The sequence below is a fragment of the Eleutherodactylus coqui genome, chromosome 13, assembly GCF_035609145.1.
Source record: "Eleutherodactylus coqui strain aEleCoq1 chromosome 13, aEleCoq1.hap1, whole genome shotgun sequence".
NCBI lineage: Eukaryota > Metazoa > Chordata > Amphibia > Anura > Eleutherodactylidae > Eleutherodactylus > Eleutherodactylus coqui.
In genome coordinates this window covers 76919848-76938579 of record NC_089849.1, presented here as the reverse complement: position 1 = coordinate 76938579, position 18732 = coordinate 76919848, and the positions used below count along the sequence as shown (strand labels likewise).

The following is an 18732-nucleotide window of genomic DNA, read 5'->3' as shown; positions in this document are numbered from 1 at the left end:
AGCAATACTCATTTCTTCAGCTTCTGCGGGTCTTTGTTTCCATTGGCTCTACCGGTGACGTGTTTGTATAAACGTCACCACTGCGGCCAGTGCCCTCTCGATGGAACATGATCAGTGATGTCCTGCTTACAGGGCTAGGAGTATGGTATAGGGGACATCACTGGGCCAATAGTAAGCCGTGATATCCTAGGTCAGGTGATGTACCGCTGGAATGAAGAAGAGGACCATCATCGGACAGGTAAGTATATTCTGAAAGGGTTGTAGGCAGTGTAAGGTGGCTAATGGAATTTTTTTTAAATATTGTGGACGACCTCTTTAATTCCTCGTTTTTGAAATCTTTGAGTGGAAACACTCAGTGGCGGAAGACCTTGATTTGCTCATTCAGCTACACAGCCTGTTAAGTGTATCAGAGCTCTATCATTCTATATCTCGAACAGCAGATTGCAAGGATCTCATGATCTGGATTGATTTTCAGTCACTGCATGTAAGTTATTGACAGCAAGCTGAGATCTTCAAAGTGCTGAGGAATTGGAAAACAAAGTATATTGGAAAGTTGCATAACTTTTCATTATCCGTTGAATTAGTTTTATTTAGGGCCAATAGATATCTGGACATGCTAAAAGTTGTGGTTTTGCAACAGCTTGAGACATTAACATGAATAATATCTAGGGCCATAATAGAAGATTATCCTTGGTGTGATATGAACAAAGTGACTCGGTCATGTTAGTTCTTACTTTTATTCTCCATAGGCCCTAACAGGAAATGGGAATTTGTTTTCTTCTGTCCTGAGTGTGCTGAATACTCAGCCAATGCTGCAGATAGACTACATTGCCACTGACCGGACTCTGGAAATCCTCTCTACAACAGAGGACGATCTAAAAGAAGCTGGAATTTCCATAGAGCAATGGGACCCATACATGGCACCACCTAATAGTGTAACTGGTGCTGATCTGTTGGTGTGCAATAGCTCTGCACATCTCCTACGGGATCCTAGACAAGTTATTCCCAATATGGCAGCCACCGTGAAAGATGGAGGATTCCTTTTGCTTCATACACTTCTTAAAGGAGATATTCTCGGAGAGACCATTGCCTTTCTGAGGACTCAGAATCTCCAGCAGAAAGACGGTCTCCTTTCTCAGGTATGTAAAAACTATATATCTTAGTTCATGATAATGATGACTGATAATTGAACTTGATTTTATTGATGTAATTTAGTGTAAACGTTATGATGGCTTTATGTATGCCGACATGCCTATACCGTTATACATATTGTTGCATATACATGCACTAAGCTATATGAAATGCTTTATCTTTGGCAGTTTGAATGGGAGGAGGTGTTTGACAGTGCCGGTATGGATGTGGTTGCCATGAAAAAGTCCTTCTACAACTCAGTGATTTTCTTATGCCGCCGCCGTATCCCAGAGAAGAAACATGTTCTCCTCTCAGTTGAAGACATGGACTGTACATGGGTGGAATCACTGAAGGTGCATTGTTTTAAATTTATCATGAATACAACTTCACTCATAGTATCTAAATACAGGACTATATTCTTCATCATCATATTTTCCATTGAAAACAGGAAGCTATGGCAGATTCATCAGACCACCATACTTGGCTAACAGTCATGAATGAGCCAAATTCTGGTATTGTTGGAATGATAAACTGTCTGCGCCAGGAACCAGGAGGGAACAGAATTAGGTAAGTCAGACCTCATGCGATAGAAAGGACTTCTGGACAGAGGGAACCTCTAGCAGGAGTTTCTCTAGACTCAACATGGGGGAGACGGCATGGTTGGTCGGCTCCTTTCTTTGGACCACCACTAGGAAACGCTTGTAGAAGGCCCTGTCATAGGCCTGCCTTGGCACCCTACGGGGATTTGTTACATATACCTGGACAAACCACGTACTCACTTGCCCAATGTAGTTTCATCAGTTTACTTCAACGGGAAGAATCACTAGTAGTACTTTCCCATCACTACAATCACCCAGTGCTGAGCTTCGTTAGCAGATCATGCAGGATTTCGTCAACAAAAGCTGCTCCTATTTCTCTGATTCTCTTATGGTTCAGGAACGCTCAGTCTCAATCGCTCATGGCAGCTGTTAGGACATTATTGTACTGCCTTCTGCCCAGACCAAAAACGTTTGAGTCACACCAACTTCTATTTCCCTGTGGAGCCTTATCACTTTTGGGGCACCTAGCGTTGAGCGGTACCTTCCCTTACACATGCCCTGTACTTACTGAAGAGCACAACATACTGAGAGAACCTCAAACCACATAGTGAACATATTCGTAGACAGTGCTTCATGCCATTTGCCTCCAGAGAACCTATCCAGGATCTCTGCATTGTATAGACTGCTCTTGGGGAGCGACATGGGAATGGGAGGCAGGACGTTGGAACAGAGCTGGGCAGGGGATCTTGTTGGCGAACTTTCGAAGGAGTTGTGGAGGAAGGCATATGTACTGACCCATAAAATGAACATGCTCAGTAGGGCACAAGAACTTAATTATAAAATTTTGAGTAGATGGTACAAGACACCAGTGGGGTTAGCCAGAATTTACCCTCAGTATTCGGATACATGCTGGAAGTGCCTCCAAAAGAGAGGGACCTTTATTCAGCTGTGGTAGTCCTGTTCTTTGATCCGGCCCCTGTGGCAGGAGATTGGTGCTCTTTACACCTCAGTATGTAAGAACCCGATAAGTATCACCCCCAAGATTGCCTTGTTGTCAATGATTTCAGGCTCTCTGGCCTAAACCAAGATATCTCTGCTAAGATTCTTTTTACTTGTCATGAGGCAAATCATTCCTAGGAAGTGGAAGTCCATCGTTGTTTCCTCGAGGCTGTTGTAGCTGGAGTCCTTAGACAATTTGAAATATATGGAGGAGCTCTGTGCTAGAGATGAGATGCGACACACTAAATTTTATGCAACATGGGCTATCTGGATTCAGTTTCGGGCCTCAACAGGATTAGATTTGTGGCTAGCTAATAGGATTGTTCCGTACCTGATCCTCATGTCATCGTATGACTCTCCTGTTGACCCTATAGGGTAATAACATGTTTAGTGAACCCCAGTGCCTGACGGAAAACATAACTAGTTTCCCCCATCTCCCTCACCTGCTCTTCCCCCTTTCCTTACCACCCACCTGCCCCCTTTCCTCTCTTCCTCCTGTTCTTTCTTCCCTCCTCTTTTAATCTCTTCTTCTTCTTTTTTTCACTTTCTTTAGTTTAGGAGTTTCTAGTTATGTTGAATTTATGGATAAAATAATTGGCTGGGTAGTCAAGGTGCTATAGATTATGTCACACTAGAAGCGGTCTGTATGATACCCATTTATTAATGTAATCTTATACATGTTGTTTGAAGAATTTGCAGCTGAATAAAATTCTTTTGAACCATAAAAGGTATCATATCTACAAGATTACTTGGTTTCTCGTGCTGAGAACAATTACACATCAAGTAGTGATGGTGCAAAACATCCATTATAGTGCAAGGCCTATTAAAACACCTTTTACATGATGATCACTACATGGACAAGATTAAGAACTATGTTTTGTATGTATGTATAAATGCTGTAAAGGTCTGTGACGTTTTCCAATAATATATTGAAATACCCTTTGATGTTTCCATTGTAGAGTAGGACCTTAAACGCATTCATTTTACATTAGAGAGGCATGAACAAAGTCAAGTACCATATAAGATATGAGATAACGTGTCATCCTGATCTTTTAAAGTGCGATTTCCATCTTATAATGTTATGGCATATCTCTTGGATATGGCATAACATTACGATCTGTGGTCCCTTTGACATCTGTTCAAGTGAATGAAGTTGTCTTGCAGTCCCTGCACAGGATGGATCGGACAGCGTCTGCGCCTGGAAATTCTTGTGCTGTGGCCCTGTTATTATAAGGAGCATGGGCCCCTTGCACTTAGGCACTTATCAGGAAGTAATGCTATATCCTGCCATCTAAAACCCATTTAAATGTGTTGCAAGAAAAAAACTTTATTTAGCCGAATTGCATAAGAATAATTATTAATCTTTCACACTGCATGCATCGTTACATCTTGGCATTTTATTTCCAGGTGCATCTTTAACTATGATTACTCATATGAAGTGTCTGAGAAACAGATTCAACAGCTGCAAGGCAAGGACCTGGTGATGAATGTCTGCAAGGATGGAAGGTGGGGAGCCTTTCGTCACACACCTTTTCAGAAAGGTGAGTAAATAACTTTTCATGGGATTAAGGCTGGGGTTAATTGGAGACTTTTAAGGGCTCTTTCACACTGGCATTAGATTTTCCTGCGATGCGAGAGTCAGTGAAAACGCATGATTTTGAAACCAATGATTTTCAATGGTTTCATTGTCATTTGCGATGTTTTTACTCACTCCAAGTTGTGATTTCAAAAATCTGTGATATCGCCCACTGCTTTCAATGGGGCCGGCGGCAGCAGTGCCAGCCCTATTGAACTCAATGAAAGAAGATCACGAAAGATCTTTGGAATCCCCCATAGTGAGGAGAGATCTACAGGGGATCTCTTACATATCTGCCCATATTTGGAGAGATAGGGGGCAGGGTTAGAGGGCTTTCTTTTTCCCAGGGCTTCCCCGAAAGTGGGGACAAGATGGCGGGGCCAGAGAGGGGTGGGGCCCTATAGCCCCACCCCCTCTCTCAGTTAGAGAAGAATCAGTAGGAGAACCCCTCTAACCCCACCCCCCTCACCCTTGCTCTTGCATTTATTGTTAGCACATACATAAGTAGTCCACAGTATAAGAGTGACATTGACTGAGTGCCCCAGGTCTTATGAGCCCATAACTTTATTTTATAGAGTTCATAACAAGTGATACACTCCCTTTAGATTCAACCACTTTGGAGAAGCTCTTTGAGAATTGTTGATGGATTAAACGATAATTTGTGTGTAATTTCTGAAGCAATAGCATCTAGACAGACTACTCTTACCCTACTCTTCTCTTTACTTGCAGAACACACTCAGGATCAAACATCCTACGCATTCGTGAATGTGTTGACCGTAGGAGATCTCTCTACCTTAAGTTGGATTGCATCTCCTCTATGCAATTTTCAGCCTACCAATCCCAATGTGAAACTGTGCAAAGTCTACTATTCATCACTCAATTTTCGTGACGTAATGTTGGCAACTGGGAAACTGCCCCCTGATGCTATACCTGGTATGAAACAATATCATTACATATTTTATTACTGTACCTTGTAGAAACATAGCATTTCCCAGACCAGAAATGTTATAGGTGAGGCCATTAATTGCATTGTCACATATAAGGCTTCTAACATCTTCATACATTGTACTCCTCTCCTTTTGTTTGATTCGGGAAATCTAGTTAGGGTAGTTTTGTAGCAAATCTTTATCATCTGGAAATGACTTTGATTAAAAGGGTTCTCCCACTGTTTTCAAGCAGCTCTATACATTGCACAGTGGCCTTGGTAGGTACTGCAGGCTGAATCCTATTGAAGTGAATGGGACTCAGCCTACAGTACCAGCCTGAACCATTGTGCAATGTATGGATCTGTTTAAAAATAGTTAGAAGTGGAAGAACCCCTTTAAGCATGGAAACCTGTTGTTGGGGTGGTAGCATTTCCCTCTTAGGTTGTCAGGATTTTGCTAAATCCAAAGTTACAGTCAATGGCTTAAATATTAACAGTAAATCTTAAACTCTGGATAGCACAAACAGGAATTTTGTGCAAGAATTGTAGGGATTTAATAAACAACTCTTGATTAGCACAGAATGGCAAAAAAGAAAATTGTACTGTGCATGACCACTGGCAAGCTGCCGCTGTCATCCACAATACAGAAAAATCAGGAACACAGGTTGACTGGCCGGGCTTACAGCCAGAATCCGCTGTGGGCCTCCCACATGTGGAATTCGACCCGTTCGTGTGAGCTCAGTCTAAGTCAAACTTTCCTGGCTAACACTGTGATTGGCTGTCTCTAATGACATCATCAGTACCTGAACCACTCAACTCCCGGACGTAATGTAGTCACATCTGTAGGTGATTAGCTGGTGGCTATTTACCTGGGCTGGACATTGAGCTAGGTGCTGTGAATTGTCAGTTGCTCGCTGTCTGAGCTGGCAGTAGTGGCTTCTGTGGACAGCGTGGTACCCGCTGTGACTTAACTCCGGACGGCTCAGTGTGCTGAGGCTTCACCATCAGCTAAGTGTGGTGTTTTATTTAGTTTTCCTTTTGGGGTTTGCTTTGTCCTTTATTTTTTGTTGGCCTAGTACGGTTACTTAGGTCACAGGTACAAGTGCAGGCCGCATCTTTCAAAGCGATCAGTCTGCCGTGTTAGGCAGGGCCCTCTCCCTCGTCGTTATGTATTTAGGGAAAGACTTCCCATTTATTTTGTGTTGTTTGTATTGGCTGCCGCACGTTGGGTTGTTATTTGTGCATACCTGTAGGTGCAGGTCCAGCACGTCATTGGTGGCCAATTTGGGTATATCATTGGTTTTCTGGATAGTTGGAGGCCCTATATTATACCTACATGCTCGATAGTTTGGCATTACTCTGGTATTGTAGATTATAACTATTGGAATTTGGCAGTATATATGTATGTTAGTGACAAGTAATAATTCTTAGCCACTTTTTTGCTGGAAGCTAATATTCACTCATGGTCATTCAAATGGCATTAAGCATGTGTTGAAATGTACACTTGGACATTTTACTAATCTTTCAATTGTTTTTTAGGAGATGTGGCCCTACAGCAATGTGTGTTGGGAATTGAGTTTTCAGGACGTGACCCTACAGGAAAAAGGGTCATGGGACTTCTTCCAGCAAAAGGCCTTGCCACTTTTGTGGATGCTAATCACCGCTTCTTGTGGGATGTACCAGAAAACTGGTAAGTATCCAATTCAGTCCTTAAAATTAGTTGCCTGAAGTGAGAGTTTAATTGAATGCTAATTATAAGTTGCAAGTTAATAGCAGGGTTTGAGATAAACTTTCCTTCACCTGGGGCAAAGACTCAGCTATTGTCCTATTCCTGCAACTAAATATCCTTACCAAGGCAGGGTGATTTACTAGATTCTCCTTTAGGAACCCAGGAGCACATGTCCTAACAGCATCTACTAGGCCTGGCGTCTGTCCTAGCTATTCTGTTCTCATGTAGATGCTGTTCTAGTAGGCCACAAGGTTAACATGTATAAGAGAACATTCTACTTATCATGACAGCAGCTCAGAGATGGAAATATGATATCATTTTCTGTGTCCTTTTTTCAGTCTCAGGTCAAAAAACAAAATCTTATATCATGCTATAAAGAGGGCTTCCTACTTGTCTGCAGTCACCAAAGACCTCAGTTTACCAAACTGGGCAGGTGGAGACACGATGGGAGGCGTTTGGTCTGGCCCTTGTAGGAAAACCAGCATCAGCAGTATTCAAGGAGGGCTGCCGAAGCAGGGTGTCGTACCCACACTTCTTACAGTCCTTCTTTCTGAATCACAAAATTTGGCTTTATCTCACCTGACCAAAATCAAAACAGAAGACCATCAATATGTCTGAAGATTTGCCAATGGGACACGTTTTAGTTTAAGGCCTCAACAGTCACAATAAATTTGGAAAACCTTTCTAAAAATTGTCACTTTTGTTAATTGTAGATTTTGAATGTATGTCTCATGTAACTTGAAGCTCCCAGGGCCCGATGCAAAACCTGTAACAGGGCCGCCAACTATAATGCTTTACTTATAGTACTGGGTTTCCTATATGGAGAAGAGAGGCCTTATGGGCCCCCTAAGGCTCCTGGGCCCGGGTGCAACCGCATCCCCTGCATCCTCTATAGTTACGCCCCTGCATGTAACTATATTTGGCAAAGAACCCACCTTAAGTGCATTTTTAACCCTTTACATAAGTATTTTTAGCCTTAAAAATCAATACATTTTTTCCCCCTTTATGTTCCAGAGGTTATAACTTTGTTATTTTTTTGTCACTGTAGCTCTATGAGACCTTGTATTTTGTAGGACCAGTTCTAGTTTTTATAAGAACTAATTCCGGGTACATGTAATATAACTTTTATAATTTTTTTTTGCTGTGGGCAATTAAACAATGCAATTTCACTATTGTTTTTTGGGATTTATTTTTATGGCATTCACCATATGGTGTAAGCATTGTGTTAGCTTTATTTTACTGGTTATTACAATTCTGAAAACACCAAATTTATAGAGGTTTTATTATGTTTTACTACTTTTGCAGAATATACACATTTTTTATGTTACCACTTACCACATTTCAAGATCAGAGCATTTTAATTTTTTCTTCGACAGAGCTGTACAAGGGCTTATTTTTTGCAGGACCACTTATAGTTTTTATTGATACTATTTTGAAGTATATAGGACTTTTTGATTATTTTTTATTCCTGTTTTTGGGAAGCAGCCTGATCAGAAAACAGCTATTTTGGCTTTTTTTGTCACTTTGCCACTTTTTGTTTCTTTTGATGGAATTTATTGTGCTGGCTAAGTAATTTAATATTTTATAGTATGGGGTGATATGCATGTGGCGATACCAATTATGTATAGTCTTTTTTGTTCTTTTTTATTTTTTCAATATTCATAGCCTTGTGTAAGGGAAAAAAAATTTTCTGTAAAAACGTTTAGGTGCCACGGCCAGTAATTACTACAACATCTACAGGGTAAAGCAGTATAGAGGCGTGGTTACATGAGCAAGTCCTCGTCTTTTCTCTACTTTTCTTAGGACAAAAACATACGTGACAATAAGAGAGCAAATATGCTTTCTGATTGATGAGTGGGTGATCATATGAAGAAAAGTCTATATGCCTGGGATAGGAAGAGAGGCAGGAGAATGACAAGTCCTCAATGCTGCCTAATTGTTCCTCTTTCCCCTCCTCTCTGATTTGCACTGAAATGACAGCTGTAAATTCAGTACTCCCAACCCCACTTCAAACAGTTGTAGCTGTTCCCAGTTCTATAAAGGCTACCGACATGCAAAAATCTTGGCTTTAAAATAACACCAAAAGCATAGCAGTAGCACTGATAAAATTGGACATTCAGTCGTTTGAAGTAGAAAGAGCTCTGTTCCTTCAAAACTATAATGTCCTTTTCTTGCAGAACGAATAGAGCACATCCTAAACAGTAGGGGGTCATGGCTGGAGACCGACTATAAGCTTTGCTAAATTTGTGAGTGAGGGGATTTGTAATCATAGAATCATAGACTGGTAGAGTTGGAAGGGACCTCCAGGGTCATCGGGTCCAACCCCCTGCTCAGTGCAGGATTCACTAAATCATCCCAGACAGATGTCTGTCCAGCTTTTGTTTGAACACTTCAATTGAAGGAGAACCCACCACCTCCCGTGGTAACCTGTTCCACTCATTCATCACCCTCACTGTCAGAAAGTTTTTTTCTAGTATCCAATTTGTGTCTCCTCGCTTTCAGTTTCATCCCATTGCTTCTAGTTATCATTAAAATGTTTACACAAGTATAATCTATCCTTTCCATTTGTAGGTCTTTAGCCGATGCTGCCTCAGTTCCTGTGGTCTACGCTACAGCGTACTATGCCCTAATTGCACGTGGACGTATGAGGAAGGGTGAGAGCGTTCTGATCCACTCTGGATCAGGTGGTGTTGGCCAAGCAGCAATAGCCATTTGTCTTAGTATGGGTTGCCGGGTTTTCACAACAGTAGGTAGGTTGTCCTCAAGAATGTTTATGGTATTTATTCCAGTCCTTGCCACTAAAACTCGAACACTTATAAAACTGGGTGATAGATCTGATTCTTTCTATTTATATCTGCTGCGCTTTTTATTCTTTGCACCATATATTTTGGGGTCTAATTGGCAAAACTTTGTTATAACATCACTTTTTGTTACTTTTTTAGCTCCTGTGAGATATGTAACTTAACACCTGAGCTCTAAGGTCACGTTCAGATGTGTATTTGTTGCAGGTTTTTGATGAATATTCTGCCCTAAAAATATGCAGTAAATTGAAGTACAATGCATGTTTTCAAATCTCCATCCACACGTAGTAGCAAAATTCAGGGCAGATTTTAAGACATCCTGCAGATTATTCTATGTTTTTTGCTGTATCAGAACCAATTGTTGTCCGAGATCCCATAAGGCACTTCTTTCTTGAAGCAGAGCACCAGCAGAATGTTAAATGTAGTGTTAGCAGATCCTAGTGTATCCCATTGCTTCAGTGTTAGAAATAACAAAACTTCAAGTTTCCACTTTCGTTGGGCAGTATAGGGTAGGCTCGCTTAGTAGGCTATGTTACCCTCGGCACCCACGATGGAAACTTGGCGGAACGGAGGCTGATGCCACTGTCCATTTGCAAAATCTTATTGAAATCAATGAGTCTGTTTACAGAAAAGTCTCTCTGTGATTTTTTAAAAAAAACTGAACCGAATAAAGTAGAGAAAACCAATAGTTGAATAGATTCTTATGTAAGTAAAGCAAAGTATCTGTCAAGGTTATACAATGTTTTATGTTGGTATTGATTTATTGCTTAGGATCTCATGAAAAGAAGCAATATCTCCAGAGCAAATTCCCACAGCTTGACGACAGCTGTTTTGCAAATTCCCGAGATACATCTTTTGAACAACATGTTCTCACTGTTACGGGAGGAAGAGGTAAGTTCAAGCTAAGATTTATCTTTAGTTATGAAGATTGAACAAACACAAGCAAACTATTGTGCTCTTTCTTTCACTACAGGAGTGGACCTTATCTTAAACTCGCTAGCAGAGGAAAAATTGCAGGCTAGTCTTCGCTGTCTGGCCCGCCATGGACGCTTCTTGGAAATTGGCAAATATGATCTGTCAAACAATTCTCCATTAGGTTAGTTTAAAAACAGTATAGATTCTAAAATTTAAAATAAAAAATGTCTTCTGTTTCAAGTTTCAAGCCATGAACTGAAAACTACATTAATAAGGTTGTATGGAAGAAATACAGGAGGGTCCTCCATTGGGGTTCCACCTCTAACAGCCAGAGAACTGTTCTATAAACAGTCTAGTTATGGTCGCATAAGGAGAATATAATACATACATTGAGTATTTGGTGAAGTCACCATTTTATGAGCTGGTTCGAGCTCTGGTATACATGTTTGCTTAAGAGGGTCAGTATTAGGTGTGGTGGTTCAGGGGAGATACAAATAGAAATCTAGGAACTTTTTCTGTCAAAACAGTTTATAATTGTCCATGACTCTCTTCTTCATGGTGTCATCATGTAGGAATGGCTATTTTCCTGAAGAGTGTGGCATTCCATGGAATTCTGCTTGATGGCCTTTTTGAAGAAGGAAACAAAGAATGGGAGGAAGTTTATGATCTTCTGCAGTCTGGAATTAGAGATGGAGTCGTGAAGCCACTAAAATGCACTATCTTCACTCGTGATGAGGTGGAGCCAGCCTTCAGGTTCATGGGTCAAGGAAAGCACATAGGCAAAGTCCTGATAAAGGTCAGATTAATTGACTGTAAAATATTGATGAATGAACTTTTCAAAAGTTTGATTAGTTCGCTGAATTTTGGAGGAGGAAGGGGGATGAGGGGAGAAGGTGTACAGTCCCTACATGAGAGTTGTCCCAAAAATTTGGTCAGCCAGTATTGGCAATCCAATATTTAATGATTATTTCCAATTTCACAGAAGGCTTTATTATTAGAAAGAATTAAATACTATTATATCTGATAGATAGAAATATAAGATTTTTGTCATATAGACCCTTGGAAAACTTTGATTCTGAGCTTATTCCTCCCTCTACTGCTTAGTGGTAAGAGGCAAAACACACCGATGGACAATGATTTTGGCAATTTACTTTATAAGGCCTTAGTCAGATGGGCGTTTTTAGCCGCGATTTGCGCATGCGCATGCGTCCGGCGATTTTATAAAACCATTGCTTTGCAATGGTATCGGACACATGAGCGCTTTTTATGCGCTCGTCCGATAAATTATAGAACAGAAATCGCAGATCGCACCTATCTGCAATCTGCGATTCCTGTTCTCTTCTCTATATGCGCTCAATGGGGCCGGTGGCAGCAGCGCCGACCCCATTGAGAACATATAGAAGACAAATCATTCTTCTCTGCCACAGCTGTAACAGCTGTGACAGAGAAGAACGATGTTTGCCCATTGAATTCAATGGAGTCGGCAATACAGCCGCTCCATTGAAAGCAATGGGCTGCCGGCGTGCGCGGGGTGAATTGTCGGGAAGGGCTTAAATATATAAGCCCTTCCCTGCAATTCATCCTAAAATGTGTTAAAATAAAAAAAAATTGTATACTCACCTTTCCGCTGCAGCCGGAGTCCAGCCGCGGCCGCTGTCAGTTCTCCTGAACTGCTTCTCGGCACTATTCAGCCGGCGGGGCTTTAAAATCCCCGCCTGCTGAATGATCTGCCTCTGATTGTTCACAGCCCTGACCAATCAGAGGCAGGTTTCACTCACACACCCATTCATGAATTCATGAATGGGTGTGAGTGAGACATGCCTCTGATTGGCTCAGCGCTGAGCCAATCAGGGGGCAGGTCTGACTCACACCCCCTTCACACCCACTGCAGGACGGCCGCGCGGAGCTCCGGCTGCCGGGAGAAGGTGAGTATATGTATATTTTTTATTTTTACACATTTTAGGATGAATTGCAGGTAAGGGCTTATATATTTAAGCCCTTCCCGACAATTCATCCCGGGCTGGCCCGCAGCGCATTGCTTTAAATGGAGCCGGCTCTATTGCCGTCTCCATTGAATGCAATGCGCTGGACAGCTCCGGCCCGTTTTTAATGAAACGCGGCTAGGAGCAGATTTTCGGGCGATTTGCGGGCGACTTGCGCGCACCGGTCACGCGATTTGCGGATGCGCATCCGTCATGCGATCCGCAAATCGCGTGAAAAAACGCCCGTGTGACTAAGGCCTAATAAGGTTAAAGTGGTTTTCCCATTACTTAAAATTGCGTTACAGTCACTCAGTCCTTCCTGGTTACTGCTGACCAGGACTTATGACTGCTGCAGCCAATCAGTGGTGATTGGCTGCAGCAGTCACATGTACTGGTCAGCAGAATAAGTACAAACTACTAATAAAAAAGAGATAATTGCAACTGCTACACATCAAAAATAAGACTTCAAAAAGGAGCAATCCTGGAGATCTGCTTCAGTTATTCACATTTTCTGCTTCAAATAGAAATATTTTTAGCAATCACCCCCCCCCCCCCCCCAAAAAAAAAAAAAAAATCTTTATGCAGAATTTTGAGACTATTTTATTTCATGTATAGGTGCGTGATGAGGAGCTGGGGTCAACTCTTGAGTCTGAAACTCTTCTTACTGCTATCTCTCGAACATTTTTCCCCCCAACTAAATCCTACATCATAACTGGAGGACTTGGTGGATTTGGCTTGGAGTTGGCTCAGTGGTTAGTTGAGAGAGGTGCCCGAAACCTAATTTTAACGTCTCGATCTGGCATAAGGAATGGTAAGATACATTGTCAACATTTTCCAAACATTGATGTTTAGAGAAAAGTAATGATCCTACAGCAAGGTTTTGATCATATACTTGTACTTGTAGGTTATCAAGCCAAAAAGGTCCAGAGTTGGAAGAAAGAAGGAGTCACTGTGGTTGTTTCAACCAAAGATGCTGCTTCGATAGGTGGAGCTCGTCAATTAATAGATGCTGCATCACAGTTAGGACCAGTGGGTGGAATTTTTAACCTGGCCATGGTTAGTTCTAAACTTATGATTGATCAAATACGGTAAACAATACATACTAACATCCTAACAACTTTCATCTTTTATAATAGCATCCATTTTCTCTAACCCATCCCATTCAATATTTTCACCAACTCACAAAATATTTCTTAGTCTTGGAATCCCACGATTCTTTTTATCATCCTGACATTCATGGCTTTCAGGTAAGAAGGTTTTAGGAAATGGTAAAATGTTGAGAATCTACATTCTTGCTCCAAATTAGAGCTTTCAGTCTAAAAACAAGTTCAGTGCAAAATTGCTAAAAACACGTTACATCTACAGATGCTTTGCTTGTAGGCTGTTCGGTCAAATGGGAAAAAGTAGGGGAAAAGCATGATATCTTTGTGAAAACGAGTTCGATCCACATTCTTATGAAATAAAAAGTACTAATAACCACCTTTATTTATATGGCGCATACAGATTCAACACCACTTTATTCAACACCACTTTATATTATTGGTTCTGTCTCCATTGGGGCTCACAATTTTTTTCAATTCACCGATTAGAATGTTTTTGGAGTATAGGAGGAAACCCACACAAACACAGGGTGGAAATACAGACTCCGTGCTGATGTTGTCCATAGTCAGATTTGAACCTAGGACTCCCAGTGCTGCAAGGCAACAGTATTAACCATTAAGCCACCATACTAAGTTTCCTGGTTCTGAATGATTATACATATATTATAAAACATGACTAATGTACACAGCAGTCACAACCGATTGGTCAGCTCTCACACTAACCAGAGTAGATGAAAATGTATTCATTGGTTCTAATTAGTGATTACTTATTTTATATTTTATCCCTAACATAAGGGGGACAATCCGCTCAAAAACAAGTTCAGGCAATGGACTTGCGGTGTTCTTGTTAAGGGTCCATGCACACGGCCTTTTTATCCCTTATGATTTTTGGACCGAAAAAGCAGCCCAAAAATCAGATGGAAATAGCACCCATTCATTTGTGGCTGCTGCCGACGGCCCCATTGCAAGCAATGGGCTGCCAGCAACTTTTGCAGTGATTTTCGGGGAAAGGCTTTAAATATAACCCCTTCCTGCTTGTGTAAAAAAAAAAAAAAAAACTAAATATATATATATATATATATATATATATATATATATATATATATATTCACCTCTCAGCCACTGCCGTGTAAATATTCCCCACGGCAGTCCCCTTGTCACTGAACACTGTGACAGCACTGTCACAGTGATCAGTACCAAGAGGACTCCCCGTGGGGAGTAAAGAATCCCCTGCCACAGCTGTCACAGCTGTGGCAGAGGATTTCTTCATCTCTGTGAGGAGTAAAGAATCCCTCGTCACAGCTGTGGCAGAGGATTTCTTCATCCCTGTGGGGAGTAAAGAATCCCTCTTCACAGCTGTGGCAGAGGATTTCTTCATCCCTGTGGGGAGTAAAGAATCCCCTGTCATAGCTGTGACAGCTGTAACAGAGGATTGCGATGTTGTCCCACTGCTTTCAATGGGACCGGCACTTCTGCAGTCCCATTGAAAGCAATGGGCTGCTGGAAAGACCTGGAAGGGATTTTCGGAAAAGGTTTCTAAATACAAGCCCTTCCTTGAAAATCATCCCTAGAATGTGTTAAAAATAAAAAAAAATTATACTTACCTCTCCTCAGCTGCCGGAGCTCAGGCGCGTCTAGCCTGTCTTCTCCCTGCACTGCTCTGAAGCTCTTTCAGCAGGTGGGGGTTTAAAATCCCCGTCTGCTGAAAGGGCTGCTTCTGATTGGCTGAGCGCTCAGCCAATCACAGGCAGCTCTCAGCGTTTCATTGAATGACAGCTGAGTGCTGCCTGTGATTGGTCAAAGCACTCAGCCAATCACAGGCAGTGCTTGGCCATTCATTGGATTCTATCAGCTGTGACAGCTGTGGCATTGGATTCTTTACTCCCTGCAGGGAGTCCTCTTGGTACTGATCTATGTGACAGTGCTGTCACAGTGTTCAGTGACAAGGGAACTCCCCGCTGGGGAATATTGACATGCACCACAGACCTATAGTGCACGCATGTCCTATGTTTTGCAGGTACGTGTCTTTGCACGCCTATAAAACACGGACGTGTGAACACACCATAGGGAACCAATGTTTCTAATAGGAGCGTGTTTTAGTGCGCACAACTGTAAGCCCATAAACACACTCACCTGAATCCACCCTTAGGCTGAAACATTTTAGCACTCAATAGTAGACGCTCTACAAAGTCAAGATCTTGTCTTTGCAGCCTACTGAGACCTGTACAGGGCATAGTCAAAAAGACCGATCCAGCGCTATATTTCAATACTGGTATCCTGTATTGAAATAACAGTAGTGTACTTGAATAGGAAGGCATGGATCACTACCTGATGGTATGGTGCACGGACCCCTGTGGGCCCCCGGAATGTGGACTCCAATGTTTGTATTGTGGCCTCAGTAATAAATAGTGAATAAAACCCAATTGCAAAGTTGAAGAGCAGCAGGTGAGAAGGAGAAATTAGCTTTCTACGTCTCTCTAAGTCCCTTGGGACCGCTGCTATGACTGAAGTAAGGTAAGGGTACTGGAAGTTGATACAATATGGGCTGACCTTTATTTTAATCCCAATTATAGACAAACACAATCTAACTAACATATTAACACACAAGTAATTGTACTGTTCTGTTATTGAGCACTTTGAGTCCACACTACCTACAGCAGGTACTAGAAACTGACACACAAAGATATGATGAATTTGTATTCTTTTCACTTTTTAAAGGTTCTTAAAGATGCCATGATTGAAAACCTCTCCACAAAACTGTTTCAAGATGTGAACAAACCAAAGTATGATAGCACTCTTAATCTGGACAGGTAAGTGTCCACAGATACAAATGTACATTCTGATTGTACCTCTCTGGGTCCCTCTCCTTTTACATCATTCTGATAATAGTCACATATACCTCTATGGAGTTACACAATCCACAGACTGATATGAAGTCCTGATTGTCACTTCCCAGGGTGAGCAGACAGAAGTGTCCTGAGCTGGATCACTTTGTGGCATTTTCATCAGTGAGTTGCGGGAGGGGCAATGCCGGCCAAAGTAACTATGGATTTGCCAACTCAACAATGGAGCGTATTTGTGAAAAGCGACGTCAGGACCATCTGCCAGGTATAATACTGACACAAATATACACATTTTGCCCCTAGAGGGCTTATGATATCTTGGAATATAGGTGGTGCAGTCAAGGGAGTGTAAAGGCAGGTGTAATACGTATCATGCTTTAAAAGGAATGTGTTATCAGAAAAGTTTTTTATTAAACTTTTTTAAAAGAATTTTTGGTGATTTAGAAAAATTTTTGATGTCATGAAACATAAAAAAAATTTGGTACTCATCTCATTATTACAGACAGGATTACAATTAATATTAACACCTATAAACAAATAAAACTAGACCCACCATTCACAATAGGTAATGATCACAGCTTATCTACTCCCCCCTGCATAATGACCTCTACACATGTCACAGAGTGTTCCTACAAAACGTGACCATAGAATTCAATGACGCCATGCCTGACCATTGTGTCCATGGCTCACAAAGCTACTGCAAAACATATCTATAAATATTGAGGTTTCATTGGACTAGGATCGTGAGCTTATCCCGCTCCATATACCGATGATGTAAGGTGACACATTTACGCTTGTTAACTCTTTAAATGCCGCTTTCATTTTTAAGCTCACAAGGTGCAGTTAGGTTGTCACGGCAACCAGGAGCTTACCAGAGCTGCCATGTATTTTCTACCTATGCATAATGCTGGCCAAAATATCATATACTGCAATACTGAAGTATTAAAGTACATGGTATAAGCTGTCAAATGCTGGGAAGTTCAAGTTCCCTAAAGGGACTAAAAAAAAAAAAGAATAACTGAAAAAAAAAGTACTATTGTAAAAAATAAAGGATATTAAAAGTTAAAAAAAACTTTTTCCTGTATTTATAATTTTAAAAAATTATAACAATAAAAACCAAATATTTGATATAACCGCTTCTGTTAAAGTCCAATGTATCAAAGTAACACATTATTTAACCTGCAAGTCAACATTATCGAAAAAAAATACACAGTGCTGGAATTGTGATTTTTGGTCAATCTGTCTCCTATAAAAAATGTAATAAAAAGTCAATAAAAAGTTATATACACTCCAAAATCAATAGAAACTACAGGAGTTCCCACAAAGAAATCAGCCCCCACACAGCAGACGGAAAAACAAAGAAAATTATGGCTGGCAAAGATGGCGGCAAAAAACATTTTTTTTTCAAAGTCATTTTACTTTTTAAAAGTAGTATAGAACAAACTATATAAAGGACAAAATTTGGAAAATAATCAGACTTTTCTGTTTTCTGATCACCTGAAATTAACAAAAACATTTGCAATTAAAGATGACTAACAACACTTTGTTAACAAACACCTTACATACTTGTCTCCTCAGGCTTGGCTGTTCAGTGGGGAGCTATTGGTGATGTGGGTGTCGTGCTGGAGACTATGGGAAGTAATGACACTGTGATAGGCGGCACATTACCTCAGAGGATCATTTCCTGTCTGGAGGTTCTTGATCAATTCCTTAACCAGCCTCATCCTGTTATGTCCAGTTTTGTCTTGGCCGAGAAGACAATCTCTGTGAAGACCAAAGCAGCTGGACAGCAAGATTTGGTGGAAGCTGTAGCTCACATTTTAGGTAAGAACAACACTTTGTATTTCTTTGCCATTTTCGAAGGCCAAGACTTTCTATGTACAAGGAGTCATCATTCACATTGGAAATTTTACTCTTAATGTAATGTATATATATATGGGTTTATTTTTCGTAATATAGTGGGCAACACTAGTTGACCCTTAGATCTTTGCTGGAAATCGAGCTAACTCCAAGATCACATTGGTGGAGTCTATTATCCCTGATTTCCAGAATGAGCTGCTTGGCTCTATGGAGCTTCCCAATGCCTTTGTCATTGGTCAGTGATTTCAGTTATTTGAAATATTTGGAGAATCCTATGTTGCCATCATTGATTAAAACAGTTCATGCTATGGAAGCCTTCCAAAGTACTTGGA

At 41.0% G+C, this 18732-nt stretch overlaps 1 protein-coding gene across 3 annotated transcripts in view; it reads left to right on the top strand.

Annotated features, from left to right (window-relative positions):
• Positions 1-18732, top strand: part of FASN (fatty acid synthase) — a 77575-nt gene that overhangs the window by 45999 nt on the left and 12844 nt on the right. For 2 of the 3 annotated variants that reach the window (XM_066587710.1, XM_066587709.1), the window contains exons 23-38: positions 750-1139; positions 1320-1484; positions 1580-1698; positions 4077-4210; positions 4975-5178; positions 6710-6860; positions 9471-9649; positions 10472-10591; positions 10674-10796; positions 11188-11411; positions 13213-13408; positions 13502-13653; positions 13734-13844; positions 16416-16507; positions 16654-16805; positions 18119-18364. In XM_066587710.1, the coding sequence (XP_066443807.1) occupies positions 750-1139; positions 1320-1484; positions 1580-1698; positions 4077-4210; positions 4975-5178; positions 6710-6860; positions 9471-9649; positions 10472-10591; positions 10674-10796; positions 11188-11411; positions 13213-13408; positions 13502-13653; positions 13734-13844; positions 16416-16507; positions 16654-16805; positions 18119-18364 (2758 nt within the window). The remainder of the gene's footprint in view (positions 1-749; positions 1140-1319; positions 1485-1579; positions 1699-4076; positions 4211-4974; positions 5179-6709; positions 6861-9470; positions 9650-10471; positions 10592-10673; positions 10797-11187; positions 11412-13212; positions 13409-13501; positions 13654-13733; positions 13845-16415; positions 16508-16653; positions 16806-18118; positions 18365-18732) is intronic. The other variant, XM_066587711.1, reaches the window with a different exon arrangement.